Source organism: Nyctereutes procyonoides, unplaced genomic scaffold, assembly GCF_905146905.1.
Source record: "Nyctereutes procyonoides isolate TBG_1078 unplaced genomic scaffold, NYPRO_anot_genome, whole genome shotgun sequence".
Taxonomy (NCBI): domain Eukaryota; kingdom Metazoa; phylum Chordata; class Mammalia; order Carnivora; family Canidae; genus Nyctereutes; species Nyctereutes procyonoides.
This window is the reverse complement of record NW_026575140.1, coordinates 80,740,961-80,756,664: the sequence shown is the minus strand read 5'-3', so window position 1 is coordinate 80,756,664 and position 15,704 is coordinate 80,740,961. Positions and strand designations below refer to the sequence as shown.

The following is a 15,704-nucleotide window of genomic DNA, read 5'->3' as shown; positions in this document are numbered from 1 at the left end:
GAAAAAGCCTTTGGGATGCCGCAAAAGCAGTCATAAGAGGGAAGTATATAGCAATACAGGCCTACCTCAAGAAGCAAGAAAAATCTTAATCTAACCTTACACCTAAAGGAGCTACAAAAAGAACAAATGAAGCCTAAAGCCAGCAGAAGAAAGATATAGAAGAAAGAAATAAAAAAGACCAGAAATAAATGAAACAGAAAATGCCCAGCAGAATAATGAAACCAGGAGCTAATTCCTCAAAAGAATAAAATTAATAAACCCCCAGCTGGACTTATCAAAAAGAAAAGAGAAAGGACCCAAATAAAGAATGAGAATGAGAGAAGAGAGATTCCAACCAACAACACAGAAATATAAAAAATTATGAGAGTAGTATGAAAAGTTATATGCCAACAAATTGGGAAGTCTGAAGAAATGGATAAATTCCTAGAAACATATAAACTACCAAACCTAAACAGGAAGAAATAGAAAACTTGAAAAGACCAATAACCAGCAAAGAAATTTAATTAATAATAAAAAATCTCCCAATAAACAAAAGTCCAGGGCCAGATGGCTTCCCAGGGAAATTCTACCAAACACTTAAAGCAGAGTTAATACCTACTCTCAAACTGTTCCAAAAAATAGAAGTATAAGGAAAACTTCCAAACGCATTCTACAAGGTCGGCATTACTTTCATTCCAAAAACAAAGACCCCATGGGCAGCCGGGGTGGCTCAGTGGTTTAGAGCCACCTTCGGCCCAGGATGTGATCCTGGAGACCTGGGATGGAGTCCCACATCAGGTTTCCTGCATGGAGCCTGCTTCTCCCTCTGCCTGTGTCTCTATCTCTCTGTCCCTCATTCATTCATTCATTCATTCATAAATAAATAAATAACCCACTAAAAAAAGAGAACTACAGTCAATATCCCTAACAAACATGGATGCAAAAATTCTCAACAAGATATAGCAAATTGAATCCAACAATACATTAAAAGAGTCATTCACCACAATCAAGTGGGATTTATTCCTCGTTTACAAGGCTGATTCAATATTCACAAATAAATCAACGTGATACATCACACTAATAAAAGAAAGGATAAGAATCTTATGATCCTCTCAATAGCTGTAGAAAAGCATTTGACAAGGTACAGAATTCATCCTTTTTTTTTTTTTAAGATTTTATTTATTCATGAGACACAGAGAGAGAGGCAGAGACACAGGCAAAGGGAGGAGCAGGCTCCTGTGGGGAGTCCGATGAAGGACTCGATCCCAGGACCCTGGGATCACAAACTGACCCAAAAGCAAATGCTCAACTACTGAGCCACCCAGGCATCCCTACGGCATCCATTCTTGATAAAAACACTCAACAAAGTAGGGATAGAGGGAACATATAGAGCAACATCATAGAAGTCATATTTCTAAAACCCACAGTTGGTATTATACTCAGTGGAGAAAAACTGAGAGCTTCCCCTCTACAGTCAGGAACAAGATAAGGATGACCACTCTTACCAGTTATTTAACATAGTACTGGAAATCTTAGCCTCAGCAATCAGAAAAGAAATAAAAGGCATCCAAATTAGCAAGGAAGAAGACAAAGTTTCATTATTTGTACGTGACATGATACTCTATGTAGAAAACCCAAAAGACTCCACCAAAAAATTGCTAGAGCTAATAACACGAATTCAGTAAACTCACAGGATATAAAATCAATGTACAAAAATCTGTTGGATTTCTATACACCAATAATGAAACAGCAGAAAAATAAATCAAGGAATCAATTGCACCCAAAACCATAAGATATAGATACCTAGGAATAATACTAACCAAAGTGGTTAAACATCTGTACTCTGAAAACTATAGAATGCTTATAAAAGAAATTTAAAAGGACATGAAGAAATGGAAAAACATTCCACGCTCATGGATTGGAAGAACAAATACTCTTAAAATGTCTATATTATCCAAAGCAATCTACACATTTAATGCAATTCCTATCAAAATAACACCAGGATTTTTCACACAGCTAAAATAAACAATCCTAAAATTTTTATGGAACCACAAAAGATCTAATAGCCAAAGCAATCTTGAAAAAGAAAAGCAAAGCTAGAGCATCCTAATTCCGGACTTTAAACTGTATTACAAAGCTGTAATCATATAAACGGTATGGTACTGGCACAAAAACAGATACATAGATCGATGAAACAGAATAGAAAGCTTAGAAACAGAATAGAAAGCTCACAACCATCTGATCAACTAATCTTCAGTAAATAGGAAAGAACATTCAATGGAAAAAGAACAGTCTCTTCAACAAACAATGCTGGGAAAACTGGACGGCAACATGTGAAAGAATGAAACTAGGGGTCCCTGGATGGCAGTCAGTTGAATATTTGACTCTTGGTTTTGGCTCAGATCATGAAATCAAGCCCTGTGTCGGTCTCTGCACTCAGATACTTGAGTATCTCTCTCCCTCTGTCCCTGCCCACTGCACACACTCTCTCTCTCCCAAATAAACCTTAAAAAGAGAGAGAGAGAGAGAATGAAACTGGACCACTATACACAAAAATAAATTTAAAGTAGATAAAATACCTAAATGTGAGATAGGAAACCATCAAAATCCTAGAGGGGACAGCAGCAACCCTTTTGACATGAGCAGTAGCAACTTCTTACTAGACATGTGTCTGGAGGCAAGAGAAACAAAAGCAAAAATGAACTACTGGGATTTCATCAAGATAAAAAGCTTCTTCACAGCAAAGCAAACAATCAACAAAACTAAACAGCAACCTAGAGAATAGGAGAAGATGTCTGCAAATGACACACCTGATAAAGGGTTAGTATCCAAGATCTATAAAGAACTTAACAAACTCATCACACAATAAACAAATAATCCAGTTAAGAAACAGGAAGAAGATATGAATAGCTTTTTTCCAAGGCAGACATACAGGTGGCTAACAAACACATGAAGAGATAGATGCTCAATATCACTCATTATCAGGGAACTGCAAATCAAAACTACAATGAGATATCACCTCACACCTGTCAACAACACATGAAATAACAGATGTTGGTGAAGATCCAGAAAAAGGGGAACCCTCTTGTGCACTGTTGATGGAAATGCAAACTGGATGCAGCCACTCTGGAAAACAATATGGAGAGGTTCCTCAAAAAGTTAAAAATAGGACCGCCCCAGGGCACCTTGGTGGTGCAGTTGACTAAACCCCAATTCTATCTATCTATCTATCTATCTATCTATCTATCTATCTATCTATCTATGAATGATAGGCACACAGAGAGAGAGAGAGAGGCAGAGACACAGGCAGAGGGAGAAGCAGGCTCCATGCACCGGGAGCCCGACGTGGGATTCAATCCCGGGTCTCCAGGATCGCGCCCTGGGCCAAAGGCAGGCGCCAAACCGCTGTGCCACCCAGGGATCCCCTAAACCTCAATTCTTGATTTCCACTTGGGTCTTGATCTCAGGATGTTGAGATCAAGGCCAAGTTAGGCTCCACACTCAGCAAGAAGTTGGCTTGTCCCTCTGCCACCCCATGTGCACATTCTCTCTCAATAAATACATAAATACTCTGGGAAACAAAGGGCTATGGAGGGGGAGGTATGTGAGGGGATGAGGTAACTGGGTGACGGGCACTAAGGAGGGCACCTGAAGGGATGAGCACTAGGTTATACTATATGTTGGCAAATTGAATTTAAATTAAAAAATAAAAGTAAAAAAATTTCAATTAACTAATTAATTAAAATAAAATTACCCTATGACCCAGCAATTGCACTACTAGGTATTTACCCAAAGGATACAAAAATACTGATCTGAAAGGACACATGCACCCTTTTGTTCATAGCACCATTATCAACAATAGCCAAATTATGGAAAGACCCCAAATGTCCACTGACTGATATATGGATAAAGAAGATGTGGTGTGTGTGTGTAAACACACACACACACACACACACACACACACACACTCTGGAATATTACTAAGCCATAAAAAAATGGAATTTTGCCATTTCCAATGACCTGGATAGAGATAGAGAGTATTATGCTAAGCAAAATAAGTCAGATAGTGTATGATTTCACTCATACATGGAATTTAAGAAATGAAACAGATGAACATGGGGGTGGGGAGAGAGGTGAACCATTAAAATAAACTATATGGAACAAACTGAGGGCTGCTGGAGGGGAGGAGGGCAGGGGATGGGTTAAGGGTTATGGGTATTAAAAAGGGCACTAGGTATTATATGTAAGTGATGAATCACTAAATTCTATTAAAACTATTATTACACTATATGTCAACTAACTGGAATTTAAATAAAAATTTGAAACAAACTAAATTTTAAAAAAATAGAATAAGCCTAAGGTCCAGAGTATTCCAACAAAAACTTTCCTTTATTAATTCATTGAAGAGTTAAGACTATTTGTACAACTATTCGTGTAGTGAGTTACTCTCGCATCTAGGTTAGATTTCTCTATCTCATCCACAAATATTACCAGGAAGGACTTGTAAACTCTAAATATACCGAGTCTCTCAAACTTCCTAGACTCTTCAGATTTTCTGCCCTAAAATTTCAATAATACGAAAGCTTCAAATCTGCCTTGTATGGATTAAAATAATCTAGGCAGCAGTGACAAAATGTTAAACTTACCCCGGTCATCCAACAGAAGATTTTCTGGCTTAATATCCCTATGAGTTATCCCAATACCATGCAGATAAACCTAAAAGAGAAACGGGAAAATACCAAAGTTTGGGTACTTGTTTCATTCATAATAATTTTAAGCAAAAGGAAAAGAGACAACTGTACCTACCACTCCTGCCATGAGTTGGTGAAAGAACCTCTGAGCATCTTGTTCAGGCATGCCTATGTCTGGCTCTGTAAGAATTAATTATGAAAGTTAGTTTGCCAGGTACAACAATAATCAGGCATCAACCACACAGTCTCCTAAGGTTAGATTTTTGCGATGGTACTCTGGCAAGCAAAATCTTGTGGTAACAATTAAAAGACTCTGATGTCCTGATGTCCACTAAATCATACAATACTTAATAACTCATATTTCCCCATGTTATGTGGCAAAAATAAATTAACATCACAGGAAAGTTACAGAGAGAAACAACAAACTATTATCCAAATCAAGAATGGAAGGCATACCTTAAAATCTCTTAAAATCTCTGCACTAACCATGATTTGTTTAGCATCTTTCAAATTCTCTCCTAATTTCCTCTAAACACTATGGCAATATTTTCCCCACCACCAAAAATGTAATTGCCAAAGTGTATGCCTGGGCAAATATAAACTAATTTCACTAAATATTTAACAACAAAACGAAACTTCATATAATCGCTCGTACTACAAAGCCATGAATGACTGCAAAGTTCCTTCAGGAAATACAGTTTTATTACGAAATGCTCTATTTTGAGTGATCTTTTTAATATTTTGATCTCCTCTTAACCTCTTATTTTCTCTTATACTGAACTCTCTTCTGAGATATGTACCAGAGATTCTAATAATATTTTTAAGCGATAAATTTTGATCCACATAATACATTTTTATTTACTTCTTGGTGTTTTGTAATATCAAGCCTTTAAATCTACATAAAATAATGAAGTAGCAAGTACAGAATTTACTAAATATAGGCAAAGAAATTCTAGAAAATTCTCAAGTTAATTTCATTTAAACATGAAGAAGATATATAACATGCTGTTACTTTGGCTCTGTCAGTGTATGTAATGATTTCATGTAACTGGAATGTCTACAAAGAAGAATCACTGTATAGGTACATAATACATTGCACTCATGATACTTCAACCTATTAGTTTATCATTCTTAAACTCTACAAAACCACAATCCTAACCAAAATTACATACACAATTTGGGGAAAAAGTTTTCCTTGAAGATTCCATATATGTTTTAATGTGTTAATATAACCTGCAAAAACAAGAAAACTTACTCCAATTTCGCTGTTGCATAAGCAGTTCTGAATGGGCAATGACCAAATAGCAGACCCAATATTAAAAAAAAAAAAAAATTTAGAAACTTGTTTAATAGAACAGCTATCTTAAAAAGATTATTTCCATACCTATTCTGTCAAAAAGTTCTCCTCCACTACAGTACTCCAGAAACAGATACTGGATATTGCCTTCTCTCCTGTGACCATAGAATTTCACTACATTCTCATGATTTAACATTTTATTGATACAGATCTCTTTCTTAATATTTTCTGGACAGTCTATGGCACGCTTCATGTCTACAATCTTGACTGCAACTGCTTCTTCAGTTCTTCTATTCACAGCAAGTTGAACCCTAAAAAAGAAAAGGAACACACCTGAATTGTTTCTTTGAAAACTTTAAAAGATTAAATATGACTTGTCCAACAGTTTTACCTTCATTACTTTCTCTACCCAACAGAAAATACGAAAATGGTTTCTGCCGTGTTCTCAACACATACATTTTTCCGAAATGTGAAAAATGATGGCTAGCTAATGCTCTAAGGAAGTCATGATGATATATCACCAAAGGTTATTTGATAAATACTTGATAAAATACACTAAAATAGAGTAACAATAATTCCAGGCCACATCACATATACACATGCCCTATTCATTTAAAGATTTTTTTTTTAATTTATTCATGAGAGACAGAGAGAGAGGCAAAGACACAGGCAGAGGGAGAAGCAGGCTCGCTGCAGGGATCCCTGCTCCCACCCAGGGATCCCTCTATTCATTTAATTTTAATAACATGGGCAGCACCTGTGGCTCAGTGGTTTAGTGCTACCTTCTGCCCAGGGTGTGATCCTGGAGACCCCGGATCAAGTCCCACATCGGGCTCCCTGCAGGGAGTCTGCTTCTCCCTCTGCCTCTCATGAATAAATAAATAAAATCTTTTAAAAAAATTAAAAAGCAATAATTTTAATAACACTACTTAAGATTTCCTAACCTCATACTATGTATGTCTGTGATAACTGTTCTAAGGGGTGGGTATTATTGTCCTCGGAGAGCTGAGGAAATGGAGGCACAGATTTTGAAGTTTGCCTAAGATCGCAAACCAGGGCAGCCCAGGTGGCTCAGCAGTTTAGCGCTGCCTTCAGCCCAGGGCCTGATCCTGGAGACCCGGGATCGAGTCCCACATCGGGCTCCCTGCATGGAGCCTGCTTCTCCCTCTGCCTGTGTCTCTGCCTCTCTCTGTGTGTGTCTTTCATGAATAAATAAAATATTTTAAAAAAGAACGCAAACCAATGTGTTAGTATGTGATGAGTGAAGATTTGCAACCAGGTGGTCCAACTCCAGAATCATTTAACCGCTATGCTTAAACCCCAGGAAGGAATATGTGGGAGGAGAAACTGACTACACAGGTCTCTTTTAACTCTTTGTAGAGAAAAACATCTGGGGCAGCCTGGGTGGCTCAGCGGTTTAGCGCCGCCTTCAGCCCAGGGCGTGATCCTGGAGTCCCAGGATTGGGTTTCATGACAGGCTCCCTGCCTGCTTCTCCCTTTGCCTGTGTCTCTGCCTCTCTGTCTTTCATGAATAAATAAAATCTAAAAAAAAAAAAAAAAAGAAAAAAGAAAATGTTGTGTGTGTGTGTATGTGTGTGTATATATATATATATACATATGAGAAAAAAATAACCCTTACAAAAGAATATGCACCCAAAAAATTCTTTTTTTTTTTTTTGCACCCAAAAAATTCTTAGACCCCGAACGCAAACACCTGTTCTCTAAGATGCCACTGTATCAGAATCAACAACTGCAAAACAAAGGGCTGCAGGAAGGAAGGAAGGAGGATGGGGGGATGGGGGGTGACTGGATGAGAATGGGGGTGACTGAGGGGGGATGGGGGGACTGGGGGAGGATGGGGGTGACTCGGGGATGGGGTGGTGACGGGGGGGGGGATGGGGTGACTGGGGGGTGACTGGGGGAGATGGAGGGTGGTGACTGGAGGATGGGCGGCAACTTGGGAGGATGGGGGGGTGACTGGGCGAGGATGGGGTGACTGGGGGGATGGGGAGGATAGGGTGGTGACTGGGGGAGGATGGGGTGTGACTCGGGGGGATGGGGGGTGACTGGGTACCAGGCACTGAGGAGTCCAGGCCAGATATTCACTGGGGGAGGATGGTGGTGACTGAGGGGATAGGGTGTGACTGGGGGGGCGGCAGGGGGACGGGGGGAATGGGGGGTGACTGGGGGACGATGGGGGTGACTGGGTACCAGGCACTGAGGAGTCCAGGCTAGATATTCACTGGGGGAGGATGGGGGTGACTGGGGGGATGGGGGGTGACTGGTGGGGAGGCTGGAGAGAATAGGGGGTGGCTGGGGGGATGGGGAGGATGGGGGGGTGGCTGGGGGGGATGGGGGGTGACTGGGTACCAGGCACTGAGGAGTCCAGGCCAGATAGTCACTGGGGGAGGATGGGAGTGACTGGGGGGATGGGGTGGTGACTGGGGGAAGATGGGGGTGTGACTGGAGGGGATGGGGAGGTGACTGGGGGGGAGGGGGGGTGACTGAGTACCAGGCACTGAGGAGTCCAGGCCAGATATTCACTGAGGGGGGATGGGGGTGACTGGGGGGATGGGGGGGTGGCTGGGTGAGGATGAGGTGTGACTGGGGGGGATGGCGGGGTGACTGGGGGAGGATCGGGGTGATGGGGGGTGACTGGGTGGAGGCTGGGGGGAATGGGGTGGTGACTGGGGGGATGGGGGGTGACTGGGGGGATGGGGTGGCTGGGGGGATGGGGTGGCTGGGGGGGATGGGGGTGGCTGGGGTACCGGGCACTGAGGAGAGCCCATGATGGGATGAGCACTGGGTGTCATATACATGTGGGCAAGGTGAATTTAAGTAGAAAGCAATGGTTTTAAAGCTCACAAAGGGAGTATGTACTCAAGAGAGCAGACAGAAAACTGAAGCGAGTGCGAGCGCAGGGTGGGAGCGCCGAACTCACTCTCCATAGGCGCCTTCTCCCAGGGTTTGCACCAAGTCCCAGTCCTCCACAAAGGGCACTGCCATGACTCCAGGCCGCAGCACGGCTGCAAAAGGCAGGAACCCAGAGAAGATGGGGGTGAGGGCCAGCCTCGGCCACCGCCGCCATCCCTCAGGGCTTGGCTCCCCCGCACACCCCGCCCCTATTTTCTCCAAGGCTTTAAACCGAGAGAGCAAGTGCCCGGGGTTCCGGCATCCTGCGGTGTGAACCGCCATCCCCACGCCCACGCGGGACGAGGCGCGGAGCGCCTTCCGCAGGCCTGTGAGAAAAAGCGGCGGAGGAGCGGGCGGCGCCGGGGCGGGGGGGCGGGGGGCTGCGGGGCGGGAGGGGCGGGGGGCTTCCGGCCGGCGCAGGCCAGCGCGCGGGACCCCCCGCGCTGCAGCCCCTCCTCCCCGGCGCCCGCTCCAATTCCCACCCCCGCGCCGACCCGGGGGCCGGGAGGAGCCTGGGGCGGGGCCAAACTGCCCCCAGAAGCGGAAGGCAGGGCCGGCAGGCCCCGGAGCCGCCCGCGCCCGCCGCGCGTCGGGGTTCGGGGTCCGCAGCCCGCAGCCCGCAGCCCCCGGAGGGCGGCCTCCGTCACCCCCCACCCGGCCCCCGGTCCCTCGCCCTCCGCCCGCCCAAGCCGCCCCTCGGGCCAGGCTCCCCCATCCCCTGCGCTCGTCACTGAGAACTGCCTCTCGCCATGCCCCTCTCAGCTAACGGGGACCCCGTGCCCCTTCCCCAACCCCTTCCCACCCTACGGGCCGCCCCTCCTCACCAGGCCGTCCTGTGCCCGCCACCACAGGAATCCAAATGCAGCGCTTTTCCCGCCAAAACCCTGCCGGCGTCACGCTGTCGCAAACGCGCGCAGCCTTGCCGTAAAGCAGGAGAGCGCGAGTCCCGGCGTGCGGCTGCTCCTCAGCGCGGCGGCGGCGGGCGGCGGGCGGCTGAGTTCGCGCCTGGGCGGGTCGGGCCGGTGTGCTTTGGAGTCGAGGGGAGATGCGGGCTGGAGAGGTTTAGGAGCTCCTGGGGCGCAAAGGCGCGCAGGTATCGGTGCTTCACCCGACGCCGGGCCGCCCTTGCGCCCCTGGGCGGAGCCGAGCCGCCTCCGACGCCTGCACACGCTCGGCGGGCGCGGGGTCCTCGGGCCCCCCCCCCGTCCTCCGGCCCGCGCCCCCCCTGCCCGGCCCTCTGAGCCTCCTGCCCAGGGGCGCGGGGTCCTCGGGTCCCCCCCCCGTCCTCCGGCCCTCTGAGCCTCCTCCCCAGGGGCGCGGGGTCCTCGGGTCCCCCCCCTGCCCGGCCCTCTGAGCCTCCTGCCCAGGGGCGCGGGGTCCTCGGGTCCCCCCCCGTCCTCCGGCCCTCTGAGTCTCCTGCCCAGGGGCGCGGGGTCCTCGGGTCCCCTCCTCACCGCTCTGGACCCGCGCCCCCCCTGCGCGGCCCTCTGAGCCGGTTGCCCAGCGACCTGGCTGCATCCAGCAGGTTGTACTCAGAATCGCCTGCTCTGCGACTAAAAGGCGTAGGTACCGCTCAGAGTAGAGCCAAGAAGCTAGGAACAGCTGTCGTGAACCGAACCTGGTGAAGAATGAAAACTTTTATGACGGGAGTCAGAAGCACCTAAAGAAGACCGGCCGTGCTGCAGGGCAGGTGGAAGGCCTCCAGCTCTGTTGTAGTGTGAGGGCATGTCAGGATAACCAGTTTTGCCTCGTCTCCAGGCACCAAATCCATACCTTAGCCCAAACTTTATCAGGGAACAGCATCTCAGCCTAGTTCCACCTGCTTTCTAATTCTTACTGTATGAGAAACAGGTGGAGGCAAAAAGACTGTTTTGCCTCATTTTAGGATGCAGCTTTTAAACGCAGAGTAACCAGCTTAAACGGGAAAGGAGATTCTGGGGAAAGAGACTTGCTTGAGAAGAAAATAAAGTGGGAAAACTATAGGTATTCCCCTGACAATAAACTAGACAGGGAAATCAAGGTGCAGGTGAGATCATCTCCATTAAATTCTCCAGTTCTTAAAATTGGGCCACATACCTGGAGTATAAAGCTCTTGATTGTGATATTAGTAATAGAGTAAAATGAGTGTACAACATGCTATCAAAAAAGCACACGTTTGTTTTAAAGCAAAGTCAGGAACAAAGAAAGGCGAGACCATTTCAAAGTTCTTACTGGAGAAGTTTTTAACCGGGACATCAACACTTTAGGCTTCGTATAATAGTTAAATTTTCCAAGGTCATTTACTCCGTTTTCTCTCATTTTCACTGTGTGCTGCAAAAACTGAAGAAAGGAAGAGGAGGTCCTGCCCAGCTCCTGTGTCTAGGTGGAATTAGGTAGGTTAGCCTGAAAGAGTATGGTATGCCCATTTCAGGCAGAACAGCAGATAAAGACAGCGTGTGAGAGAATCCGTACACACAACAGCCTCTCTTCCCTTCTCAAACCTTACTAGAATAGTAAATATTAAAATTACGATTTAATAATAAAAACAGTAAATTTGTAAAAGGCAGTAACTCACAAGAATGCACTATGAAAAAATTTTCAGAAATTGGGAAGTTGGGGATCCCTGGGTGGCTCAGCAGCTTAGCGCCTGCCTTTGGCCCAGGGCATGATCCTGGAGTCCCGGGATCAAGTCTCACATCAGGCTCCCTGTGTGGAGCCTGCTTCTCCTGCCTGTGTCTCTGTGTCTCTCATGAATGAATAAACAAAATCTTAAAAAAAAAAAAATTGGGAAGTTTTCAGATGAATGATAACTTAAAGATGAATCTTAAAGCTAGCAATAGGAAAGAAAATGAATTTCTATCACAAACCTCCCAAAAGGGCTCAAGTTGGACCCACGACACCACGTAACTGAATGTGGAGGTGAAGGTGGAGCTAAAAAGGATAGGTTGAAAGACTGGGATGCCTGGGTGGCTCAGCAGTTTAGCATCTGCCTTCGGCTTAGGGTGTGATCCCAGGATCGGATTGAGTCCCACATCAGGCTCCCTGCATGGAGCCTGTTTCTCCCTCTGCCTATGTCTCTGCCTCTGTGTGTGTCTCTCATAAATAAATAAATCTAAAAAAAAAAAAAAAGGAAAGAAAGAGACTGTAAGAAGCCTAAAGAACCCTGGCTCCTCCCCCTCTGTGTACCCCCACTGAACTGCTCCTCCTCAAAGTTGGTACAAGACTTGAGAGGGTAAACCCTATCCTAACTGGAGAGCACCAGGCAGGGTTAAAAGCCTTGGTTACCTTACTGAAAAAGTTAAAGTTTATGTACTGAAGGTTGAACCTCAAAGCCTTCTTACCCCACCTTACTGGCAGAAATCTGCCAGCTGGATGGATATACACGCCTTCTTGAGGGAATCTTACCTATATTAAAGATCTAAAAATACCAGTATCAAGGATTTTCTATGTAAACAATTAGATAACAGAACTATGTTCCTATGTAACAATATGATAATTCAGCCAGATAAAGGAGAGAAGCCCATGTTGAGTAAGCCCCACCCCAAGAAGACTTTCCAATCTGCTTTTTAGGACCCCACTCTTAAGAGCAGATAACCAAGAATTTGAAAATGTCTTTAATATGAAAGATATTAAAGCAAAATTTTTTTGAAATTTTTAAAAGATTTTACTTATTCATTTGAGACACAGAGAGGCAGAGATCTGGGCAGAGGAAGAAGCAGGCTCCATGCAGGGGGCCCAACGTGGGACTTGATCCCAGGACTCCAGGATCATGCCCTGAGCCAAAGGCAGACACTTAACCACTGAGCCACCCAGGTGTCCCAGAAATATTTTTTTTAAAGAGCTTTTGGACGTAAACAAATGACAGCAGAGGGGCATCTGAGTGGCTCAGTGGTTGGAGTGTCTGCCTTTGGCTCAGGGTGTAATCCCAGGGCCCTGGGATTAAGTCCTGCATCAGGCTTCCCACAAGAAGCCTGCTTCTCCTGCTGCCTGTATATCTGCCTCTCTCTGTCTCTCATGAATAAATAAATAAAATCTTTAAAAAAAAAGATAGAAAAAATAAATAAATAAATAAAATAAAAAATAAAATGATAGAAAAAAAAAGTTTAGGAAATCTCTCCCAGAAGGAAGAATAAAGATGAAAAATAGAAGAATAAATATAAGACTATCAGGAGACTAACCCATTAAGTCCAAAATCCAAGTAACTTAATTTTCAGAAAGAGAAACGAGTTGTGGGAATATACAAATAAGTAAAGAAAATGTCCCAGAACTGAAGAACTTGATATTCCATACTTATAAGTTTAAAGTACTCAGAACAATGGATGACCCATTCCCAAGTGCATCACTGGGAAATTTTCAAAACATTACATAGAGAGTATCTTAGTATGTCTGGGGTGGGAGTTAAGAGGAATGGACACATAGGAAAAAAAAGAATAGCACTGCACTTCTGAACATTTAGAAGACGCATGAGTGGCTCAGCAGTTGAGCATCTGCCTTTGGCCCAGGGCATGATCCTGAGGTCCCAGATCGAGTCCCACATTGGACTCTCTGCATGGAGCTGCTTCTCTCTCTGCCTCTGTCTCTGCCTCTCTCTCTCTCTCTCATGAATAAATGAAATTAAAAAAAAAAAAAAAGACGACAGAAAACCATGGGCCAATACCTTCAAAATAATTCTAAGGAAAAATTATCCCCAACTTGGAACTCTGTCCATAGCTAACCTAACAACTGAGTGTGACAAGACATACAAGATCTCAAGAGCTTTATCTCCCACGTTTTTCTCAGGAAGTTAGGTAGAGGTGATGAATCCAGAAGGAAGTTAGGAGATTAACACAACATGACACTTGAAAGGATACACCAAACCAACAAGTTGGGTAGCAAATCTAGAATGTAAACCAATCCAAACTGGAACACAGCAAAACAGAAGACCTCTCTAAGAATGAATATTTAACAAGTCTGAACGTATTGAAAGAATGCTGGGACAAATGAAGGAGTCTGGGGGAAAATTAGCATCAAGTACAAAATACCAATGGGGAAAAAAACCCTCCCCAAAAGAGTTATGCCAGGGGGAAAAAAAAGGAACCTAGCTCTAGAAAACCATAAGGTAAAAACACTATTGAGCTGATCTAAATAATTATAGATCTAATTTGTGGAACCCAGGAAATTTAACAAAAATCCCCTGCCCCTGGACAAGCAGAGCAGGACTAACTCCATTTTGTGCTACACCCGCCACCTCCTGTATCACCCCCACAGGACCTGTTTATTGCTTAAGGCGCTGCCCCACCCTAGTCAAGCCGCTGAGCACACCCTAATCGGAAATCGGCTCATAACAATGTAACCCTGCTTTGTGCCCCACCAAAACTGCGGCCAATTCTGACCAAAGTAATAGGCCCGCTCAAATGGATACTATAGGGTAAGATGTAATTCAATTGGCCACCTGCGTGTGGACCGACATAACTGTGCAACTTTCTGCATATCCCATTGGCCACTGGCCCGTATAAAGCTGCTACGCCTCTTAGTCTCGGGTCCAAGTCCCTGCTCCGCTGTGCCGGGTACACTTGGGTCCAAGCTCGAGCTTGTAAATAAACGCTCGTGTGTTTGCATCAGTGTCGGCTCTTTTGTGGTTTCTCGGATTGCAATCTTGGGCACAACATAATTAAATAAACATCTAAAATAAATATACATGATATATGTGTGTTCATGGGAATAATAGACTAGTAAAAAAGCTACAACCTCAATTTCCATACCACCAAGTCACCAGATGATACCTAAAATTGAAAAACCAATGCATAGCAAAATAAAGTTATTTAATAATCTGGAGTAAGTACTATGATAATCAGCAGAGTTGAAAGAGGCTATCTGGGGGGGGGGGAGGGAGAAGAGCGTTGTTGCTTTTTTAAAACTATTTGATTTTTCTTACACTAAGTGCACTAGAACAATAAAGTGAAAAGTAGATTTTGGGGCAGCCTGGGTGGCTCAGCAGTTTAGCGCCGCCTTCAGCCCAGGGCATGATCCTAGAGACCTGGGATCAAGTCCCACGTCGGGCTCCCTGCATGGAGCCTGCTTCTCCCTCGGCCCATGTCTCTGCCTGTGTGTGTGTGTGTGTCTCATGAATAAATAAAACCTTTAAAAAAAAGTAAATGTTTTAAAAAGATAGTTTCATGTAGCCTAGAAGGTAACAAAATTAAAACCATACAACTAACACCTATAGTGATAAGTTAAAGGATTATCCCATATATGCTCCTGAGGGAGATTACTAACAATCTTTACCTGTATTGCTCATATTGGTTAAAAAATAAAATTTCAAAAAAAAACTCAGAATAACCTCTTCCACAAGGAGAAATTCTGTATACAAATCAAGTAATATATTTACATATAGTAAATGAAATCTTAGACCAAATTTAAATCTCACCCACAGGTCAAACAGTATATAAATTGGTTTGGAAGGTTATGTTTCCTGGGTATACAAGAATACCTGAGTATACTCTTTAGGGGCACCATTATGACCTGAGTATACTCTTTAGGGGCACCATTATAACTTATCTAAAAGCCATGTAATTGCTCCTGTTTCTTAAAAAGGTAACACTAAACAGTTACCTTGTAGTTCTTTTTCTTAATGACTTAGGGTTTATGTACATCACTGATATATGTTTTGCGTTGTAAGGTACAAAATGTCCAGCTGTACTGAATATAAGGTTGTTTGTCCTGACATTGAATATTGATGGAACTACTGTGCTTTTAGTAAAAATTTTTTTAAGTTTCTCTCCCCTTTACTGCAGTCAGGAAAGCACTGTCTCCAGGTACTTTCTAATAGCAATTACTCTCCTTTCTAATTTGCAGCTTATTTGGCA

General features: G+C 44.3%; 1 protein-coding gene across 2 annotated transcripts in view; it reads right to left on the bottom strand.

Annotated features, from left to right (window-relative positions):
- Nucleotides 1–9,752, bottom strand: part of CHEK1 (checkpoint kinase 1) — a 37,782-nt gene extending 28,030 nt beyond the window's left edge. The window contains exons 1-5 of one of the 2 annotated variants that reach the window (XM_055307113.1): nt 9,705–9,752; nt 8,909–8,993; nt 6,055–6,278; nt 4,786–4,850; nt 4,626–4,695 (exon numbers count right to left, since the gene is read on the bottom strand). In XM_055307113.1, coding sequence (XP_055163088.1) covers nt 4,626–4,695; nt 4,786–4,850; nt 6,055–6,278; nt 8,909–8,973 — 424 coding nt within the window. In that variant the 5' untranslated portion in view covers nt 8,974–8,993; nt 9,705–9,752. Of the gene's footprint in view, nt 1–4,625; nt 4,696–4,785; nt 4,851–6,054; nt 6,279–8,908; nt 9,196–9,704 lie in introns of those variants that run through there. The other variant, XM_055307112.1, reaches the window with a different exon arrangement.
- Nucleotides 9,753–15,704: the final 5,952 nt, after the last annotated feature.